This window comes from Bos taurus, chromosome 1, assembly GCF_002263795.3.
Source record: "Bos taurus isolate L1 Dominette 01449 registration number 42190680 breed Hereford chromosome 1, ARS-UCD2.0, whole genome shotgun sequence".
Lineage (NCBI taxonomy): Eukaryota > Metazoa > Chordata > Mammalia > Artiodactyla > Bovidae > Bos > Bos taurus.
In genome coordinates, this window is record NC_037328.1 from 3,781,768 (window position 1) to 3,802,203 (window position 20,436).

At 36.8% G+C, this 20,436-nt stretch overlaps 1 protein-coding gene across 2 annotated transcripts in view; it reads left to right on the forward strand.

Annotated features, from left to right (window-relative positions):
- Positions 1 to 20,436, forward strand: part of SCAF4 (SR-related CTD associated factor 4) — a 61,983-nt gene that overhangs the window by 21,231 nt on the left and 20,316 nt on the right. For both annotated transcript variants that reach the window (XM_002707686.7, XM_005201117.5), the window contains exons 2-13: positions 2,058 to 2,141; positions 2,672 to 2,716; positions 3,914 to 4,075; positions 5,620 to 5,755; positions 6,080 to 6,219; positions 6,802 to 6,978; positions 10,942 to 11,126; positions 11,487 to 11,595; positions 15,868 to 16,032; positions 16,570 to 16,655; positions 17,345 to 17,535; positions 20,241 to 20,341. In XM_002707686.7, coding sequence (XP_002707732.3) covers positions 2,058 to 2,141; positions 2,672 to 2,716; positions 3,914 to 4,075; positions 5,620 to 5,755; positions 6,080 to 6,219; positions 6,802 to 6,978; positions 10,942 to 11,126; positions 11,487 to 11,595; positions 15,868 to 16,032; positions 16,570 to 16,655; positions 17,345 to 17,535; positions 20,241 to 20,341 — 1,581 coding nt within the window. The remainder of the gene's footprint in view (positions 1 to 2,057; positions 2,142 to 2,671; positions 2,717 to 3,913; positions 4,076 to 5,619; positions 5,756 to 6,079; positions 6,220 to 6,801; positions 6,979 to 10,941; positions 11,127 to 11,486; positions 11,596 to 15,867; positions 16,033 to 16,569; positions 16,656 to 17,344; positions 17,536 to 20,240; positions 20,342 to 20,436) is intronic.

Consider the following 20,436-nt stretch of genomic DNA (forward strand, 5'->3'; position numbering starts at 1 on the left):
CTTAGGCACTTAGTGTTGATTCAAAATCAACTTCCTCTTGTCTTGAGTTGTGCCTTCTTTAGTGGAATAAATACCCTTCCTCTGTCTGTCTCTTAAATGGTAGCACTTAAATGCTCTCTTGCTGGTTTATTGCCTGAGTGATAGTTATACTGCTATATGGTATAGTCTGTACTTTAATTTTTTAAGATAAATGATTTAAATATAAACTGTAGAGCATTTCATCAGAAGATGGCACTAATCTGTCTTGTCTCCTCAGTTGGCTGGGGTTTTTTGTGTGTGTGTTGTTGTTGTTTTTTAATATGGGGAGTTCCTTACTGTAGAAATAATCAAGAATGTGGGACATTAAATGAATATTCGTGCTGGCTTAGGCTTCAGAGAAATATGATTCTCTAAGCTTTTAATGGCCAGAAAAGTAGTTCTCGCTGTTACTCATTCTTGAGATTGTGTATAAACTCTTTTTGTATCCAGTTTCTCTGCTTTAAGATCCAGAAAAGGAAATAGAACTGTAGTAATAAATAACTGTTTCAATAGCTTTTGTAACTTAGAAATGGGCAGAATATGCCCTTTTATAAACTGTGTGCTGCATACATTTTTCAGTTTGTATTGGAGTTGAAATACTTTAAATCGTTTCTTAGTTTCTCATTGGTTTATATAGTTTTAAAGATTACTGTCTCTAGTTGTTTTTCAATTAGTGAGCATTTATTTTCACGGAGAATTTTTATTTTGTTGGAAATAAAGAATAATGACCCGAATTAGATAATGCCTTTTTAAAAAAAATCAGTCTTTGTGTTAGTATCTTTGTTTTTCCCATTCTCTGTATTTTAGTATTGTTGTTCTTGTTCAGTCCTAAGTCATGTCCAACTCTTTGTGACCCCATGAGCTGCAGCATGCCAGGCTTCCCTGTCCTTCACGATCTCCCAGAGTTTACTCAAATTCATCTTAGTATCATTTATCAAAAAATTCTACCTTTCTCTGCTTAAACAAAGTACGTTTTTAGTTCTTATATTGATCATATCTTGCATTGCATACTTTTTAAAAAAATTACTGTTACCACTATCTATAGTCCCATTGTGTCTGTAGTTTTGAAAAACTGCAAAAACTCTGTTGCCAGAGTATTTTGTTGACAGGTAGGGCTATTTATTCTGGAAAAGGAGACTTGTTCTTTAGGGTACCTTTTTAGTAGGTGTCCAGTAAAGATAGTCTGTGTCTTAGGGGTTCCATATTTGAAATTCCAGCATTAGTTGGAGAGAAATGGAAATATGATTCATGTAAGACTGATAATGCTTAGAAGGCCCTGAAACTTATTTCAAAATGTATTTTTAGAAGAATATGTATGCTTATGGTTAAAACAAAAACAAGATTTTAAGAAAGTAGATATAAGCTTCTTCTTAATGTCAGAATTTTATCTTTATTACTCTTTATGGGCTCTCATTATATTTTGGTTGGGTTTAAATTTTAGGGGAAAGGAGTGTGCCTGTGTGGTTTCATCTCCTGGGACTCCCTGATTGTTGGATTTACTGTAGTGAAATTTGTTAAATACGGTGTCATTTTTATTCCTAACTAATCAAGAAATTGTGAATTCAAGTTTTATAATGACGTGTTAAGTTTCTTACCTGATGTAATACATGTGTATCTCCAAATGAACATCAGAATTATTTGAAGTCCTGCAAAATCTCAGTGAGGTTGGATTTGAAATATTAAATATTGAGTCACAGTATTGCCATTTTCAGTATAGGAACATGGTGTGTTTGTTTCCATTCAAATCAGTTTTGAGTTCTTCAGTAGGGTTTTGTAAATTTTCTGTTATAGATTTTGTCAATTTTTTTTTACCTTTTCCCCCTTTTTTGCTGATTTTAGCATAATCTTTTCCCATTCTGTTTTCAAAGTGGTGATGCTAGTATGTAAGAAAGCTCTTGGTTTTTCTTTACCAGACAAATTATTAAACCTAGTTTTAGAAATTTTATTATTCTTTTAGTTACAAATATATTTGTTGAAATGAAGGGTAAACCTCTAATTTTACTTTTAATTAAAACTTTTTTCCTTTTTTTTTTTTAAAGCTCTTTTCACTTATGGATATGAAACCTCCCATCTCTCGAGCCAAGATGATTCTCATCACGAAAGCTGCTATTAAAGCTATAAAGGTAAGAGTAAAAGAAATATATTAATTTGGAAGGTGTTTTTTAAAATGTTGAAAATATTATTGTTAAATTTGAGGTTTCATATTGTGAAGTAGTTCAGGCCTAAGTCAAAGAGCACTAACCAGGTTTTGCTGAAAGTACATAATAACAACTGTATGATGTGTCTACATTGTAACATATTTCAAAATCTGTTACGTTGTATTTCCTCTTTATATTTTTTAACTTTATTGAGGTATAGTTGACAGATTTAGTAGTAGGTAATAGAGCACGGTTTGATGCACGTGTACGTTGTGAAATGATTACCTTATACTAATTGACACATCCATCACCTCACGTAGTTACCTTGTTTATGTGTGGTTAAGAATTTTTTGAGTTGTTGACTATGGATTATTTACTAGGGTTCGTTCAGTATTACCTTGAGAATTATTCAAATTGTACAAATTTTGAGGTTTTAGGTATTTTCTAATTAGAGGAAATGTATTGAAGAGAAAAGTGTGTTAGCTGGATAATGATATTCTTTTTGTTCTTTTCAGCTTTATAAGCATGTGGTTCAAATAGTAGAAAAGTTCATCAAAAAGGTAACTATCCATTTTATTATTACCTCATTTTAGTTATGATCAATATTGTAATGTACTTTGTGAGTTGTAATTTGAATAATTACTTCGAAAGTCACTCTACAGAAAAGTTGTCACTGGAAGTCTTGTTTTTTTGTTTCATAACAAAACAAAAATATATAGCAGTACTGTTGATTGAGTACTTACTATGAGTCAGGATTCGAAATAGTTTTTTGTCTGCTCGAGCCTTCTCTCCCCATTGCCCTGATGACTCTTTTGACTTTTAACTTATCTTTTAGTACTTCAAATGAAATCACTGTGGTGTTTTCAACTTCCCTTTCTCCCATCATAATTAAACCACTTTTCACTTCTACAGTTATATGTTGTTTGATAACATATGTAACATTAGCACATGTCTATGTCAGTAAAGGACTGAGAAAGGAGACTTAGACATCATTGTCTTCTCCCCTAACCTAGAGCTGTACCTTTTTTTTTTTTAACTGTTTTGGCCATGCCACGTGGCTTGCAGAATCTTAGTTCCCCGACCAGGGATCAAGCTGTGCCCCCTGCATTGGAAATATGGAGTCTGTTTTCCTTAGTATAAATTTTTAGAAATAGGGTTGTTGGATCAAACAAGGCTTTGTGTTTATTGCTAAATTATTTTTCATAAAGGTTGTACCACCAGAAATGTTTGCAGGTGTCTATCTATTCATTTTATCTTGTCAGTTTGTAAGGCCAAGAATGACTTTGCCTTTTGGGTTTTGTTTCTCTGATACTGTACTTTAATAGAATTGAAATTAATATTTTGGTTAAGATTGGCTTTTTGATAATTTTAAAAGTTAAAAGTTATTTTTTGAGCAGGATGAATGAGAGGAGATTTTTCCATAATAAGTAGATCTGTATGGAGGTGGCTTAGGCATTGATAAAGTAATGCTGATTCTAGGAAGTTGGAAGTAGGGGAGGACAGAGGGATCAGAAAAAAGTAAAATATTGGGAGTCTGAAACATCAAGAGAATGGTAGTTCTCTACAGACCTGTGGGAATCTTGACAAGCTAGCCAATAAGAGAATTTAACATTTAAGTAGTTAATTACTTAAATTAATAACTTTAGTTATTTCTGTAGAAATAACCTTGAATATATAGTTTCATAAGAGTGAGATTAATGGGTGTCAAATTGTGATTTACTTTTCTTGTATTGACTTTACATCTTTAATCTTTGTAGTGTAAACCAGAATACAAGGTTCCAGGATTATATGTAATCGACTCAATTGTGCGACAGTCTCGTCATCAGTTTGGAACTGATAAAGATGTTTTTGGGCCAAGATTCTCTAAAAACATAACTGCCACATTCCAATATCTGTATCTTTGTCCATCTGAAGATAAGGTATAGTTTATAATTTTTAAATTAAACTTGTATTCTTACTCTATTCTTAAATGTATATTAGGTATTTAAAGCCTACTGTATTATTAGAAAGGTAATCACATAGTGATCTCTGTGAACTTGAAACAAAACCCAGTTTTTTTCTATAGTAGTCATATCTATTTTCTTGTGAAGTCCTTCAGAAATGTTGTACTTTTGAAATACAAAAGGAGCATCAGTTCAGTTCAGTCGCTCAGTCGTGTCTGACTCTTTGAAACCCCATGAGTCGCAGCACACCAGGCCTCCCTGTCTATCACCAACTCCCGGAGTTCACCCAAACTCAACGTCCATCGAGTCGGCGATGCCGTCCAGCCATCTCATCCTCTGTCATCCCCTTCTCCTGCACCCAATCCCTCCCAGCATCAGAGTCTTTTCCAATGAGTCAACTCTTCACATGAGGTGGCCAAAGTATTGGAGTTTCAGCTTTAGCATCAGTCCTTCCAAAGAACACCCAGGACTGATCGCCTTTAGAATGGACTGGTTGGATCTCCTTGCAGTTCAAGGGACTCTCAAGAGTCTTCTCCAACACCACAGTTCAAAAGCATCAATTCTTCAGCACTCAGCTTTCTTCACAGTCCAACTCTCACATCCATACATGACCACTGGACAAAAAAAAGGAGCATCATCTTTCTTTAAAGAAAACATTATTAGAAAGATTTCTTGTGACTGAATGGTAAAGAAATTCTGCAGTAGAGGAGGACAGTGCTTATCTCAAATTGTTGTTTATTCCAGAAGGAAGGGACCAATCATTGACTTTCCCCATCATATAGAGATGTTGAAGTATAAATGATATTCATTAGCAATCAGACTACTGTATTTAATTCCTCACATTTATAGCTGGTTTTACTCTGTACTATAAAAAGATAGAAAAACATAGACAAGAAACTAGACTCTAATAGATAGGAGAAATACACTGGTAAGCTCAGAATAACAAAGACTAGAGCCTGTATAATAAAGGACATATGAATTCGCATGTTATGGATTCTCTGTATTCTTGGAGGAATGCTCTTGTGGGAAAGATATACAAGAGAAGAGTTCATTCCTAGAGGAGGAGATAAGAGTTGTAACCATGAATAACACATTTTCTCTGGATCTCCTTCAAATTTGGTAACCCACAAAACAACTTACCTAGCAATTAGAGGCCAGTTAATTGTGTTAAATATTTTAACTATTAAAATCATCCTGGATTTTACTCTTCTTAGATAACTGAATTTTTTGGTTTCTTTGTAATCATAAATATGAAAATTTCAAGTAATTCTAATGCATTTCTTTTGACTCTCTAGGTTAATTTTTTGTTTTTTTTCTCTCCCTGTTTCTTACCCTGGATTACACTACTGAAGGAAGGCCAGTTAGAGTAGTTTAATGAGGCTGTAATTCTGATGATAGATTGTTTTCTAACAGATATAGCATGGAAATGTTAGCCTGTGGTGTTTTGTTCTCTCTTTTCATAAGAGGTATAATTATTTATGCTAATACTTATTATATATTCATGTTTTTTCACATAACAGAGTAAAATAGTTCGTGTATTGAACCTTTGGCAAAAAAATGGAGTATTCAAAATTGAAATTATTCAGCCTCTTTTGGACATGGCAGCAGGAACCAGTAATGCTGCTCCAGTAACAGAAAATGTTACTAATAATGAAGGTAAGGTCAGGTGTGTCTGTGCACTTAGAGAATTGTGTCATTTTTTGTACATGATATGTTTGGAATCTATTTATAGTGATGGAATTTTTCTATAAGAAGGAAACTTGAGTTTACATCTTGGAAGATCAAGTTTTCTTCCCATCATTATTTCTAATAAAAGTATTCAGTGCGTGTTGCAGTATAGGCTGTAATACCATAATCTATATTTTTTACTGTATGTTAAACTGAATAGAGTATTGTTTTAGTAAAGAAGCTTAATGGAGTTTAAAGGAAATATTTATGAGTTAAAAGTTTTTGAGGCCTTAATGATCTTTTCTTTTTTAGGTTCACCTCCACCTCCAGTTAAAGTTTCTTCTGAACCTCCACAAGCCACTACAAACTCTGTACCAACTGTACCGCAGTTGCCCAGCTCTGATGCTTTTGCTGCTGTGGCCCAACTGTTTCAGACAACTCAAGGTCAACAGGTAAACTGTCTATCCAAAGATTAAATAGTTTGCAGTTAGGTACTGTTGTCAGTTCTTATTTTACATTCTTGGTTACCGAGCACATTGTGAGGAGGGAATATATCTACTGGAAAAGTCTTTGTGAGGAAGGATACTAGGGGATATGTGGGAGAGGTAAGCAAGGGAGCAGCACACTGAGGAATGGTGTGCCCCTTTGGAGAGAGCTGCAGAGCTCTCAGGGTGGTGGAGTTGCCCACAGTGCTAGTTACAAAATTATATGGATTAATGCAGACGATTTTTTTACACTTTTTTAGAAAACATATATACATTGTTCACAATTCAGTGTATTTTCTCTTCTCTCTGACCATCATTGTCTACCATTGGCGTCATCAGCATATACTTTTAACCTTAAGTGACACACATTGTATCCCTGATATATTTATTCAGGATAAACTTAACCATTACTAAAAGGTTGGTTCCTTTTTCCAAGTTCCTCTGTGCCTGTGCTATTTTGATTCACCATTTTTTTTTTTTAAGTAAATTAACTTTTGATACTGTGATTATCCTTTGTTGTGTGGTTTATCAGTTTTCCCATTCTTTAAGCTTCAGCAGATCCTTCAGACTTTTCAACAGCCTCCAAAACCACAGTCTCCCGCCATTGACAATGCCGTGATGGCTCAGGTTCAGGCTATCACAGCTCAGTTAAAGACAGCTCCTACACAACCACCTGAACAAAAAGCTGCTTTCCCCCCACCTGAACAAAAAACTGCATTTGACAAGGTATGCTTCTCTCACATAACCCATCCCATTGTTTATATCGCCCTGTAGAAGTTAACCCTTTTCTGACTTACTTGGATTGTTCATTTAGTTATTTGAGGGATTTTCCCCCTCGGCATCAAAACATTGACTCTTATTCTTGGTTATAAATGTGATATATATTCATTGCAGAATTTTCAATATAAGAGAAAAGTAAACAGTATAAAGGAAACAGAGCATTCATCATTAACCCCCTTACTCAAGGATAACTACTGTAACATTCTGCTATATATCTTTTCAGAATTGATTTCCTGTGGATATAGTCTTTTCTTTTTTGGTCATTATGTATCTGTGTGTTTGTGTGTATGTGTGTGTACATACATATATAAAAATAGGTATTTTTAATCTATATACATAAATATACATACACATTGTTTTTAACTGGTTTATTTTTCATCTTAATCCTCATGTCTCTGGGTGGTTGTTAAGGTTAATAGATATAAATCTACTATGTACTGAGTGCTCATTAGAATTATTCCATTACATGGACACATCAGTTTAACCATTTCCCCTGTTGAAAGACATTTAAGTTGCTTTCTGTTTTCTGTTGTTGAAAACATTAGTTACCTTATCTATAATATGAAAGTTTGGGTTGGTTTAGTGTCTTCAAACTTCTCTTTTGGGCCTTAGTTATGTTTAAGGAGCTCCCACTAAGGGTATGCTGCTGCTGCTGCTAAGTCGCTTCAGTCGTGTCCGACTCTGCAACCCCATAGACGGCAGCCCACCAGGCTCTGCCGTCCCTGGGATTCTCCAGGCAAGAACACTGGAGTGGGTTGCCATTGCTTTCTCCATTGTGTGAAGGTGAAAAGTGAAAGTGAAGTCGCTCAGTCGCTTCCGACTTGTAGCGACCCCATGGACTGCAGCCTACCAGGCTCCTCCATCCATGGGATTTTCTAGGCAAGAGTACTGGAGTGGCTTGCCTTCTCTGCACTAAGGGTATAGGTGTGTTGAAAATGCACAGCTCAGAGCTTCCTGTTGAAATGTTTGCCTAAACAACTCCACTCTTACCTGTTTGTGTCTTGTCTATATATGACAATATAAAATTTAATTTCATTTTACAAGTTGCAGTACAAAAAAACACAAAAGTTTGATAATCCTAGAAAGAACTTTTAATTTAATCATCTCTAAATATCTGTTTCTTTCTAGCATTCTAAGATACAATAACTGTTGCTAGTAGTTAATATTAAGAATCTATGGAAATTACTGCTTGTTATTCTATCTATATGATTTATGAAGTGACTACTGATTAAAAGAAGGTTGGATTAAAATTTTTGAGTACAAAAGAAGTACATGCTTTTAGGGGGAAGAAATGCAGATAATACAGAAAGTTCTGAAGTGAAAAGGGAAATCAGTTCCACTGATTTGTGTATGGTTTTTCAGACCTGTTTCCTCTGCATATGTGAACATAAATTGTTAAGTGCTATGGTTTTGTTTTTTAGTCTTCTGTTCTATGTTGTGATTGGGAAAATTCTCCCCACTTGTATTAAAAATTCTCTATTTCTCCTAGTAGTTTTACATTTCTGTTTTTTATGTTTGTCTCAATGTATCAAGAACTTATATTAGCATACAGTTCAAGATAGTTAAACCTTTATATTTTTGGAAATAGCCAATTCTCCCTCACAATTTTTGTCATACACTTTTTTCTATGTCTGTCTCTAGATACCATTTTGTCCCACTAGTATCTGTGTGTGTTTTGGCATCATAGCAGTTTAAACACTTGCAACTTACAGTTCATTTCTGGATGTGTTTTCTGCCTTTATTCTTTTTCAGACATTCCTTGCCTATTCTTGGGCATGTGAATTGGTATGTTCCAGAGAAACAGGACCAGTTACAGGCACAGACACACAAAGGGGAGAAGGGGGGTATTTTTTTTTAAGGGATTGGTTCATGTAGTTGTCAAGTGTAAGTTAGAGTGTCAGGCTGGAAATCCAGGTAAGAGTTAATGCTGCAGTCTTGAGTCTAAATTCTGCAAAGCAAAAGGTTTTCCTGTTGCTGTCTTGAGAATGCTGTCTTTGGGAAACCCTGCTATAAGGCCTTTGACTGATTGATTGAGGCACACCCATATTGTGGAAGGTGTTTGTTTATTCACAGTCCACTAATTTAAATGTTAGTCACTTTTCTTTTTCTTTGCTGCTCCATGCAGCTTAAAGGATTTTAGTTCCCCAACCAGGGATTGAACCTTAGGCTCATGGTGGTGAAAGTGCAGAGTACTAACCACTGGATCACCAGGGAATTCCCTGTTAATCACATTTTTAAAATACCATCAGAGCAACATCTAGGTTAATATTTGACCAAACAACTGGACATCATAACCTAGCCAAGTTGGCACGTATACAGTTGACCATCACAGCATGCTTTTCCAGATGAGCTGAGTGTTAGCATAAATTTTTATGAATTTACAAGTTAATTTAAGAAGTACTGATAATTTCTTATATAGAATCTCAATTTACTAGGTTTCTGATTTTTTTTATATTTGTTTCATTTATTCTTAGATAATTTACTCATTTTTCATGTTTAGTGTTTCATAACACTTCCATGTCCAAATCTTTGCAATCCTATGGACTGTAGCCCACTAGGCTCCTCTGTCCATAGGATTTTCCAGGCAAGAATACTGGAGTGAGTTGCCATTTCCTCCTCCAAGGGATCTTCCCAACCCAGGGATCAAACCGGCACCTCCTATGGCCCCTGCATTCCAGGCAGATTCTTTACTTCTGAGCCACCCTGGAAGCCCAATTGATGCTGTTGAGGGAAACTATTGAATTTTTATGTTATCTTGTAAATTATCTTGTTTTCTCTAGTTGGTTCTCTCACATTTTGTAGGCTGCTAAATTTGACTTTTCCCCTTCAACATCTAGACCTGTTTCTTTTTTTTTTTTTTACTGTCTTGATGGCTAGGACTTCCAGAAAAATAAAATGTTGAGTAATAGCAGTGCTAGCAGTGGCATTCGTATTTTGTTGTTCATTTGAATTGCAACTAATTCCTCTAGTGTTTTATCTTAAGTGGATTGATCAATGTTTGTTCTTTACATTAAGTTTAGAAAAAGGAATTGTGCTTTGCTTTTGACTGAGAAGGTCTATTTTAAGCTAGTCAAACAGCTGACTGGGAACAGCTTGTCTATTTCAGCCTCTTTGTAGATGTTCAGTTTCCTTAAAAGCAGCAGAAATATCTTTTTAGATAGTAGGGCTCAGTTAAATTTTTTAATTGCTTCAGATGTTTTCCCCAAGCAATAGGTTTGAATCGTAAAACTTTTGAGGAACATGTCTATATGTGATAAACTGCATAGAGTTCTTTTGTTGTTTTTGTAGATAGTTTAAACCTAATTTTTTTTTTTGTTTTTTATATTTTATTTATTTTTGGCTGTGCCAAGTCTTTGTTGCTGTGCAGGCTTTTTCTAGCTGCAGCAAGCGGGGGCTACTCTCTAGTCTCCTTGTGTTGGCTTTTCTTGTTGTGGAGCACAGGTGCTAGGACACGCAGGCTGCAGGAGCTGCGGCTCTCGGGCTCTCGAGCACAGGCGCGTTAGTTGTGGCACACAGGCTTAGCTGCTCCACGGCATATGGAATCTTCCCAGACCAGGGATCAAACCTGTGTCTCTTGCACTGGCAGGCAGAGTCTTCACCCCTGAGCCGATCATCAGGGAAGCCCTAGACCCGAGTTTTAATTTTGGCTCCTGTCATTGACTCTATTAATGTTGAGTTACTTAAATATTCACTGTATACCTCTGTAAAAAAGCAATGGTAGTACCTTTTTTGTGTGTGCAAAAATTGTCTGTGCGCCAAAGTCCCTTAGAAGCATGTGGGAAAATGAAATTGTACATCACAGCATAGCAGGGTTATAGATGATGGTGAATGTCTGTTTTTATCAAGTTTTTTTTGTGCAGTGAATCACAACCTGAATTTTAAAACGGAATATTGGCATACCTCTTGCAGAAGCTACTTGATAGATTTGATTATGATGATGAGCCAGAAGCAGTGGAAGAATCCAAGAAAGAAGATGCTGTTGCCGCCTCGGCCACCACAACACCTGCTCCTGCCGCTGTTGTGCCCACTACGCCGGCCACCGCCGCCGCACCTTCTGTGGCTGCGCCCACTGCCTCTCCTCCACAGGCACCCTTGTACGTCACTTTCTTTTGATTCCTCAGCAGATAGAACTTTGGTAGTCATTACAAGGCATAATGCAAGTAACACTTAATAGTCATTTTTCATATAGCGTCTTCTAAAATTCTTTTAAAAATTGTGGTATTTGGGGATTTCTTCTGAATGGGGAGGGGATCCTGTCAGATTTACAATAAAAAATGACTTTTATTTTGGGAATAATGCTGAGTTTTTAAGTTAATATAGGTAAATAAATGATTAAGTAAAATGTTGATTGTTAACAACTCCTGAACAGCAATCTGTAAGTTTGTGTAGCGTAAATGTGGCCAAGAATGATGTGTTTTTGAATGGGTAAAAAGAAGACTGCTCATCTCTTTTAGTGGGTTTCCTGGAGATGGCATGCCGCAACCAACATATGCCCAACATCAGAACATGGATCAGTTTCCGCCTCGAATGATGGCAGTGCAGCAGGATCCAGTGCACCATCAGGTAGAGGCATTTCTAATTACCTAAGACGTGTTCATTAGCGCGTCTGGGTTGCACTTGCCAGAGTAGTAGTGTTTAGTTGTGTGGGTGGCTGAATAGTCCTTAAGCTGTACTAAAAGCTGTCAAGCACATAACTGATTTGAGTTGCTTTTTTGCTTTAATTAAAACAAGGATGCTAAATATTCATGCTAATAATTTAATAGGTATTTTTATTTAAATAGTTTAGAGAGAGATTGTTGGTTCTATTTTAAGGAACTGAGCTATTTAGTTATACACCTTTTCCCCTTCTGAGAAGCCTTTTTTTCCCCCGCTTTTCACTTTTATTTATTAATTTTTGTGGTACACTGTGTTTTGCAGGATCTTAGTTCCCCAGCCATGGGTTGAACCTGTGCTGCCTGCATTGGGAGCACAGAGTCTTAACCACTGGACTGCCAGGGAAGTCTCCCTTTTTTTTTTATTAATGTTGTGTGACTTGTTGCTTTAGAGGGCTTTCAGCTCTTCAGCAGTCAGGAATATAGTTTGAAATCTGCAGTATAAGGTAAGGAGGACATCATACTGGAGAATTTCAGGAAGTTAGACTGTGTTTGTTCGTTGGATCTATTTTAATAAATTCTCTAATTCAGAGTTTTCTAAACTTGTCCGTACATCTCAGTTGGAGGAACATACTACAAAATACATATCCTAGACTTCTGGTGCTATAGTCAATCTTAGAGAATCTTTATTTATTTTAATTATGTGATGATTCTGTTGTACCACCAGCCTTTGGGAAATGCTCCTTTTAGACTTAATTTAGAAAGTGCTCTAAGAAACCTTTTAGAATATATTCATTTTCTTATCTGTATCATGTTCAATCCATTATATATAAAGGCATACCTTGTTTTTTCATTTTTCACAGATCCTGCACTTTTTTTTTTTTTTTAAACAAATTGAAGGTTTATGGCAACCATGGGTTGTCAAATGATTATTGGCATTTTTTTTAGCAAGATAGTACTTTTTAGTTAAAGCATATACATTGTTTTATTTGGATATATTGCACACTTACTGAACTGCAGTAAGTGTGAGCATAAGTTTTAAATGCCGTGAAAACCAAAATATTCATGTGACTCACTTTATTGCAGTATTCATTTTATAACAGTGGTTTGCAATCAAATCCATCATATTTTGAGATATGCTTGTATTTGGTCATATGAAACTGACATTGTGATTTAGTGACTTGTTGATCAGTTCAGTTCAATCGCTCAGTCGTGTCTGACTCTTTGTGACCCCATGGACTGCAGCACGCCAGGCTTTCCTGTCCATCGGCAACTCCTGGAGTTTATCCAAACTCATGTCTTTTGAGTCGGTGATGCCATCCAACCACCTCATCCTCTGTCGTCTCCTTCTCCTCCTGCCCTCAATCTTTCCCAGCATCAGGGTCTTTTCAAATGAGTCAGTTCTTCGCATCAGGTGGCCAGAGTATGGGAGTTCCAGCTTCAACATCAGTCCTTCCAATGAACACCCAGGACTGATCTCCTTTAGGATGGATGGGTTGGATCTCCTTGCAGTCCAAGGGACTCTCAAGAGTCTTCTCCAACACCACAGTTCAAAAGCATCAGTTCTTTGGCACTTAGCTTTCTTCATAGTCCAACTCTCACATCCATACGTGACTACTGGAAAAACCATAGCCTTGACTAGATGGACCTTTGTTGGCAAAGTAATGTCTCTACTTTTTAATATGCTGTCTAGGTTGGTCATAACTTTCCTTCCAAGGAGTAAGCGTCTTTTAATTTCATGGCTGCAGTCACCATCTGCAGTGATTCTGGAGCCCCAAAAAATAAAGTCAGCCACTGTTTCCCCATCTATTTGCCATGAAGTGATGTGACCAGATGCCATGATCTTAGTTTTCTGAATCTTGAGCTTAAACCAACTTTTTCACTCTCCTCTTTCACTTTCATCAAGAGGCTCTTTAATTCCCCTTCACTTTCTGCCATAAAGGTGGTGTCATCTGCATATCTGAGGTTATTGATGTTTCTCCTGGCAATCTTGAGTCCGGCTTGTGCTTCCTCCAGCCCAGCGTTTCTCATGAAGTACTCTGCATGTAAGTTCAATAAGCAGGGTGACAATATACAGCCTTGACATACTCCTTTTCCTATTTGGAACCTGTCTGTTGTTCCATGTCCAGTTCTAACTGTTGCCTCCTGACCTACATACAAATTTCTCAAGAGACAGGTCAGGTGGTCTGGTATTCCCATCTCTTTCAGAATTTTCCAGTTTATTGTGATCCACGCAGTCAAAGGCTTTGGCATGGTCAATAAAGCAGAAATAGATGTTTTTCTGGAACTCTCTTGCTTTTTCCATGATCCAGCAGATGTTGGCAATTTGATCTCTGGTTCCTCTGCCTTTTCTAAAACCAGCTTGAACATCAGGAAGTTCACAGTTCACGTATTGCTGAAGCCTGGCTTGGAGAATTTTGAGCATTACTTTACTAGCACGTGAGATGAGTGCAATTGTGCGGTAGTTTGGGCATTCTTTGGCATTGCCTTTCTTTGGGATTGGATTGAAAACTGACCTTTTCCAGTCCTGTGGCCACTGCTGAGTTTTCCAAATTTGCTGGCATATTGAGCACTTTCACAGCATCATCTTTCAGGATTTGAAATAGCTCAACTGGAATTCCATCACCTCCACTAGCTTTGTTCGTAGTGATGCTTCCTAAGGCCCACTTGACTTCACATTCCAGAATGTCTGGCTCTAGGTGAGTGATCACAGTATCGTGATTATCTGATCATGAAGATCTTTTTTGTACAGTTCTTCTGTGTATTTTTGCCATCTCTTCTTAATATCTTCTGCTTCTGTTAGGTCCATACGATTTCTGTCCCTTATTGAGCCCATCTTTGCATGAAATATTCCCTTGGTACCTCTTAATTTTCTTGAAGAGATCTCTATTCTTTCCCATTCTATTGTTTTCCTCTATTTCTTTGCACTGATCACTGAGGAAGGCTTTCTTATCTCTCCTTGCTATTCTTTGGAACTCTGCATTTAAATGGGTATATCTTTCCTTTTCTCCTTTGCTTTTTGCTTCTCTTCTTTTCACAGCTATTTGTAAGATCTCCTCAGACAGCCATTTTGCCTTTTTGCATTTCTTTTTCTTGGGGATGGTCTTGGTACCTGTCTCCTGTACAATGTCATGAACCTCTGTCCATAGTTCCTCAGGCACTCTATCAGATCTAGTCGCTTAAATCTATTTCTCACTTCCACTGTATAATCATTAGGGATTGATTTAATTTAGGTCGTACCTGAATGGTCTAGTGATTTTCCCTTCTTTCTTCAATTTAAGTCTGAATTTGGTAATAAAGGAGTTCATGATCTGAGCTACAGTCAGCTCCCGGTCTGGTTTTTGCTGACTGTATAGAGCTTCTCCATCTTTGGCTGCAAAGAATATAATCAGTCTGATTTCAGTGTTGACCATCTGGTGATGTCCATGTAGAGTCTTCTCTTGTTTTGTTGGAAGAGGGTATTTGCTATGACCAATGTGTTCTCTTGACAAAACTCTATGACTTGTTGATAGATGAAATTTAAAAAATATTTTCTCATCCTGTTTAAAATACAAATGAAACCTATGAACTTAATTCCAAATGTTTAACAATTATTGATAGTTTATTAATAATTTAGAGAGACTGCTTTTTTATATTATAGTGATATTACACTATAATTGTATAATTGTATTGGCATTAGAATGTTAAGTGTATAAAATTGTTAGATTGTGAACATAGTACTCTTATTATAATGATATTTCAAACCCTAAATAAATTCAGCCGTAGGCATGTTGGCTGAAATTCCCCTTGGAGTAAAACTTAAAACAAACTTAGAAGTCAGTGCTTCTAAATACTTTTCCTCCCCTAAAGCTTAATTGCCTTTAAAGTTGAAGAGAGAATATTTGCAGTAGAGTACCTCTGATTTTAAGTTTAGTCTGTCACATTGCTTTCTCATATAAATGAAGGTATGTTTTTATAAATGAAGGTATGTTTTTAAATTATAAAACCTGACATTTGTGTTAATTTTAAAATGAGTTGTAGGATTTTTAAGCTGTGTTCTTGGATATAAGCAGTTTCTTTGGATAAAAATTGTATATGTAGAAATTGTTGGTCATGGTTGAATGTCATAGTTTTTCCTTGATCAAAATTTATTGAAGATGTTTTAGTTTTATATAAAGTTAACTAAAATTTTTTAAAAATTATTTTTGGTAGCAGTTACTTAAAATCTACTCATACAATTTTTTTTTGTTTTAAAACAAACAAGGTTCCACTTCCTCCTAATGGACAGATGCCAGGCTTTGGCCTTCTTCCTACACCTCCGTTTCCTCCCATGGCTCAGCCCGTGATTCCTCCAACTCCACCTGTGCAGCAGCCCTTCCAAACTTCCTTTCAGGCACAAAATGAGCCACTTACACAGAAGGCACATCAGGTAAAGCTTCATTCTCCGGTTGCTGGTTATTTTTTGGTTCCCTTGATTTACAAGCAGATTCCTGACTGTTTGTTGGCTTTCTATCTTCAGTTTTGAATATGAAGAAAAACTATTAACTGTGGGAATATATTCACCTTTTCTGTGACCTAACTTATTCTTTTAGGAAGCGGACATAATAATACTATAAATTTTCATAGGGTTCATGAGGATTGAGATAGAGTATGGAATGCTTAAACAGTGTCTAATTCATTGCTTTAGGTGATGGTTTGTTAACACAGTATGTTAACTTTCACAAAATAATTTCCAGAAGTAGATAAGTATTTCTTCTTTGTTTGTGAGCCATATGAAAAAAACTTTTCCCACTCATGCCCAGTCATCATTAAGCTAGTAATTAGGTCTCAAGTAATCATAAGAGAACTTTCTGGGCAAGAGATTTGTAATTTAGCATTTTGTAAGTTTTTGGCCTCTTTTTTTCTATTTATAATTTCCATTTTCTCCTTTAATGATGGGTTTTGTATTTTGTTTTTCTTTTTAAAGGAAATGGAAGTAGAACAACCTTGTATTCAAGAGCCTAAGCGGCACATATCTGATCACAGAAAGTCAAGATCTAGATCAGCATCCAGGTAGTTTATAGAAAATGTTAATCCAGATGTTCATGTTTTGAGAGACTTAGTATTTAATTGTTTTTAGATGTATGGGATTAATAAAATAACACTTGGTATGTTTGTATGCATGAGTAGAATGGGGGCAGGAGACATATTAGTTTTAAAAAACTAAGTCATTTTAGCCAGTATTTTTTCCCTCTGAGTTTCTGTAATGCCTGTTTACAGATATGCATGGAATTGTAAGATTTATGTATTCAAAGTTCCTTTACCAATTTATCAAGCCAAAAAAAAAAAAGTGGAAAGAAAGTAAGGAATACTGTAATCAGATCACATATTTTTAATTGCTACAGAAAAAAAGACTTTTCTGAGAAGATAGAGAATAGCAATCACAGTATATCTCTGTGATGACATTAGCTTTTTCATTACAAAGATGTCATTTAAAATAATACTAGAGGTATCAAAGATGAGAGATACTTTTTTATAAGTTAGCAAACTTGTTTATAATATATATGTGCTTTCTAACTTTGTGCATATTAAAAATCCTTAAAATGAATTCCCTACTGTCAAATTCTTACACATCTTACAAATTCTTACATATCTTACATTAAATTCCCTAGTTGTATTTTTTTCTTCTTGCGATTAACACATGCTGAAGTTTTCTTTATTTCCGTATATTAATCCATTCTCCTTTGTCCTGAAAATATTAGGTCACCGAAAAGGAGACGATCTCGATCTGGTTCTAGATCTCGAAGGTCTCGGCATCGACGTTCTCGATCTAGGTCCAGAGATAGACGCCGACATTCTCCTCGGTCTCGATCCCAAGAAAGACGAGATCGAGAAAAGGAAAGAGAACGCCGACAGAAAGGCCTTCCTCAGATCAAAGCAGAAACCGCAAGTGGTAAGTGAACATTTATAATTCACATTTCCTGCATTTTTTTTTTCATTTCATAAGTTTTAAATGCTTTGTAACCACTTAGGAAAATACTGCTTTCTTGGGTCTTGTCTGTTTGTACTCTGGCGTATACCTTTAGATTTGCTTTTGTACCTATAGCTGGCTGTGAATCAGCAACGAGAAGTGAGCCAAACTAACAGTGATATGTAATAGTGTGTCTTGAGTCAAGTGTATAAAATATAGTTGTTAACTAGTTCTGCACACTGAGGAAAGGTGGGGGTGCTCCTCCAGAACAACTAATACCCTCTTACTTTATAAAGATACACAATTTATAGGGTGTGTTAGCTTGCATTATCTCCTGAATTTCATGATGTGTTTAGAATATGTTTAATAATATATAGTAGATATTCTTGATATAAGTCTATAGCTGTTAATGAAATTTTAATTGATAATATGACTTGGGCATATATAAAACTTCTGACTCTGCAGGGCTGATTATCTAGGACACAGCATGAAACAAAAATCATTACACTCGACAGTTGAAAAGGGACAGCTACTTACAGTGAACAAAAGCACTGAATTGGTTGGTGATCAAGGTCTTTGGGATCAAGGCTTTAACTCCTTTGTTCACTTGCCAAGGGCATTCTTGGGCAAGATGCTGCTTCTCTGACTCTTTACATAGATGAAATCTTTAGATGTGTCTTCAAAAGACCAGTTTTTTCCCACCTCATCGGTTTACCTTTCACTATCCTGGTTCCTAGAATGTCGACATTCACTCTTGCCATCTCTTGTTTGACCACTTCCAATTTACCTTGATTCATGGACCTGACATTCCAGGTTCCTATGCAGTATTGATCTTTACAGCATCAGACCTTGCTTCTATCACCAGTCACATCCACAGCTGGGTATTCTTTTTGCTTTGGCTCCATCCCTTCATTCTTTCTGGAGTTATTTCTCCACTGATCTCCAGTAGCATATTGGGCACCTACTGACCTGGGTAGTAGGTCACATGCTAGTAAAGTAATGCTCAAAATTCTCCAAGCCAGGCGGCTTCAGCAGTATGTGAACCGTGAACTTCCTGATGTTCAAGCTGGTTTTAGAAAAGGCAGAGGAACCAGAGATCAAATTGCTAACATCCACTGGATCATGGAAAAAGCAAGGGAATTCCAGAAAAACATCTATTTCTGCTTTATTGACTGCCAAAGCCTTTGACTGTGTGCATCACAATAAACTGTGGAAAATTCTGAAGGAGATGGGAATACCAGACCACCTGACTTGCCTCTTAAGAAATTTGTATGCAGGTCAGGAAGCAACAGTTAGAACTGGACATGGAACAACAGACTGGTTCCAAATAGGAAAAGGAGTATGTCAAGGCTGTATATTGTCACCCTGCTTACTTAACTTATATGCAGAGTACATCATGAGAAACGCTGGACTGGAAGAAACACAAGCTGGAATCAAGATTGCCGGGAGAAATATCAATAACCTCAGATATGCAGATGACACCACCCTTATGGCAGAAAGGAAAGAGGAACTAAAAAAGCCTCTTGATGAAAGTGAAAGAGGAGAGTGAAAAGGTTGGCTTAAAGCTCAACATTCCGAAAACAAAGATCATGGCATCCGGTACCACCACTTCATGGGAAATAGATGGGGAAACAGTGGAAACGGTGTCAGACTTTATTTTTCTGGGCTCCAAAATCACTACAGATGGTGACTGCAGCCATGAAATTAAAAGATGCTTACTCCTTGGAAGGAAAGTTATGTCCAACCTAGATAGCATATTCAAAAGCAGAGACATTACTTTGCCAACAGAGGTTCGTCTAGTCAAGGCTGTGGTTTTTCCTGTGGTCATGTATGGATGTGAGAGTTGGACTGTGAAGAAGGCTGAGTGCCAAAGAATTGATGCTTTTGAACTGTGGTGTTGGAGAAGACTCTTGAGAGTCTTCTTGAGACTTGAGAAGACCCTTGGACTGCAAGGAGATCCAGCCAGTCCATTCTGAAGGAGATCAGCCCTGGGATTTCTTTGGAAGGAATGATGCTAAAGCTGAAACTCCTGTACTTTGGCCACCTCAGGCGAAGAGTTGACTCATTGGAAAAGACTCTGATGCTGGGAGGGATTGGGGGCAAGAGGAGAAGGGGACGACAGAGAATGAGATAGCTGGATGGCATCACTGACTCGATGGACGTGAGTCTCAGTGAACTCTGGGAGTTGGTGATGGACAGGGAGGCCTGGCGTGCTGCGATTCATGGGGTCGCAAAGAGTCAGACACAACTGAGTGACGGATCTGATCTGATCTGATCCTGGTTCCATTTCTGGAAGTACTACTGTAATTTTCTAGAATTTTTAAAACTTATATGGGGTTTTGGGCTTTCCAGGTGGCTCAGTGGTAAAGAATCTGCCTGTAGTTTCAGGAGACACAAGAGACCTGGGTCATGAAGATCCGCTGGAGGAGGAAATGGCAACCCACTCCAGTATTCCTGCCTGGGAAATTCCATAGACAGAGGCGCCTGGTGGGCAACAGTCCATGGGATCAAAAAGAGTCGTACGGGACTGAGCAATTGAGCCGTAGCACATATGGTGCTTTATACTTAAACTTGTGGATATCATAATGTAACTCATGCATGTTTTCTGTAATGATTTTTTTCATGTAAAGTACAGAGCTGCTCAGTATGGAATGTGTATATTTTTATGATTATAATTTTATTTTAAGTTTGTAGTACTACACTCTGGGTGGGACAGCTGGACAAAAGGACTACTCAGCAGGATGTTGCCAGTCTTTTAGAAGAGTTTGGTCCAATTGAATCAATTAATGTGAGTATTTATTAAATTTCTTAACCACAGTAGATAGAAGTGGTTAATGTTATTTTGTGAAATTAAGGACTTGAGACCTAAGTTAAAATTGGTCT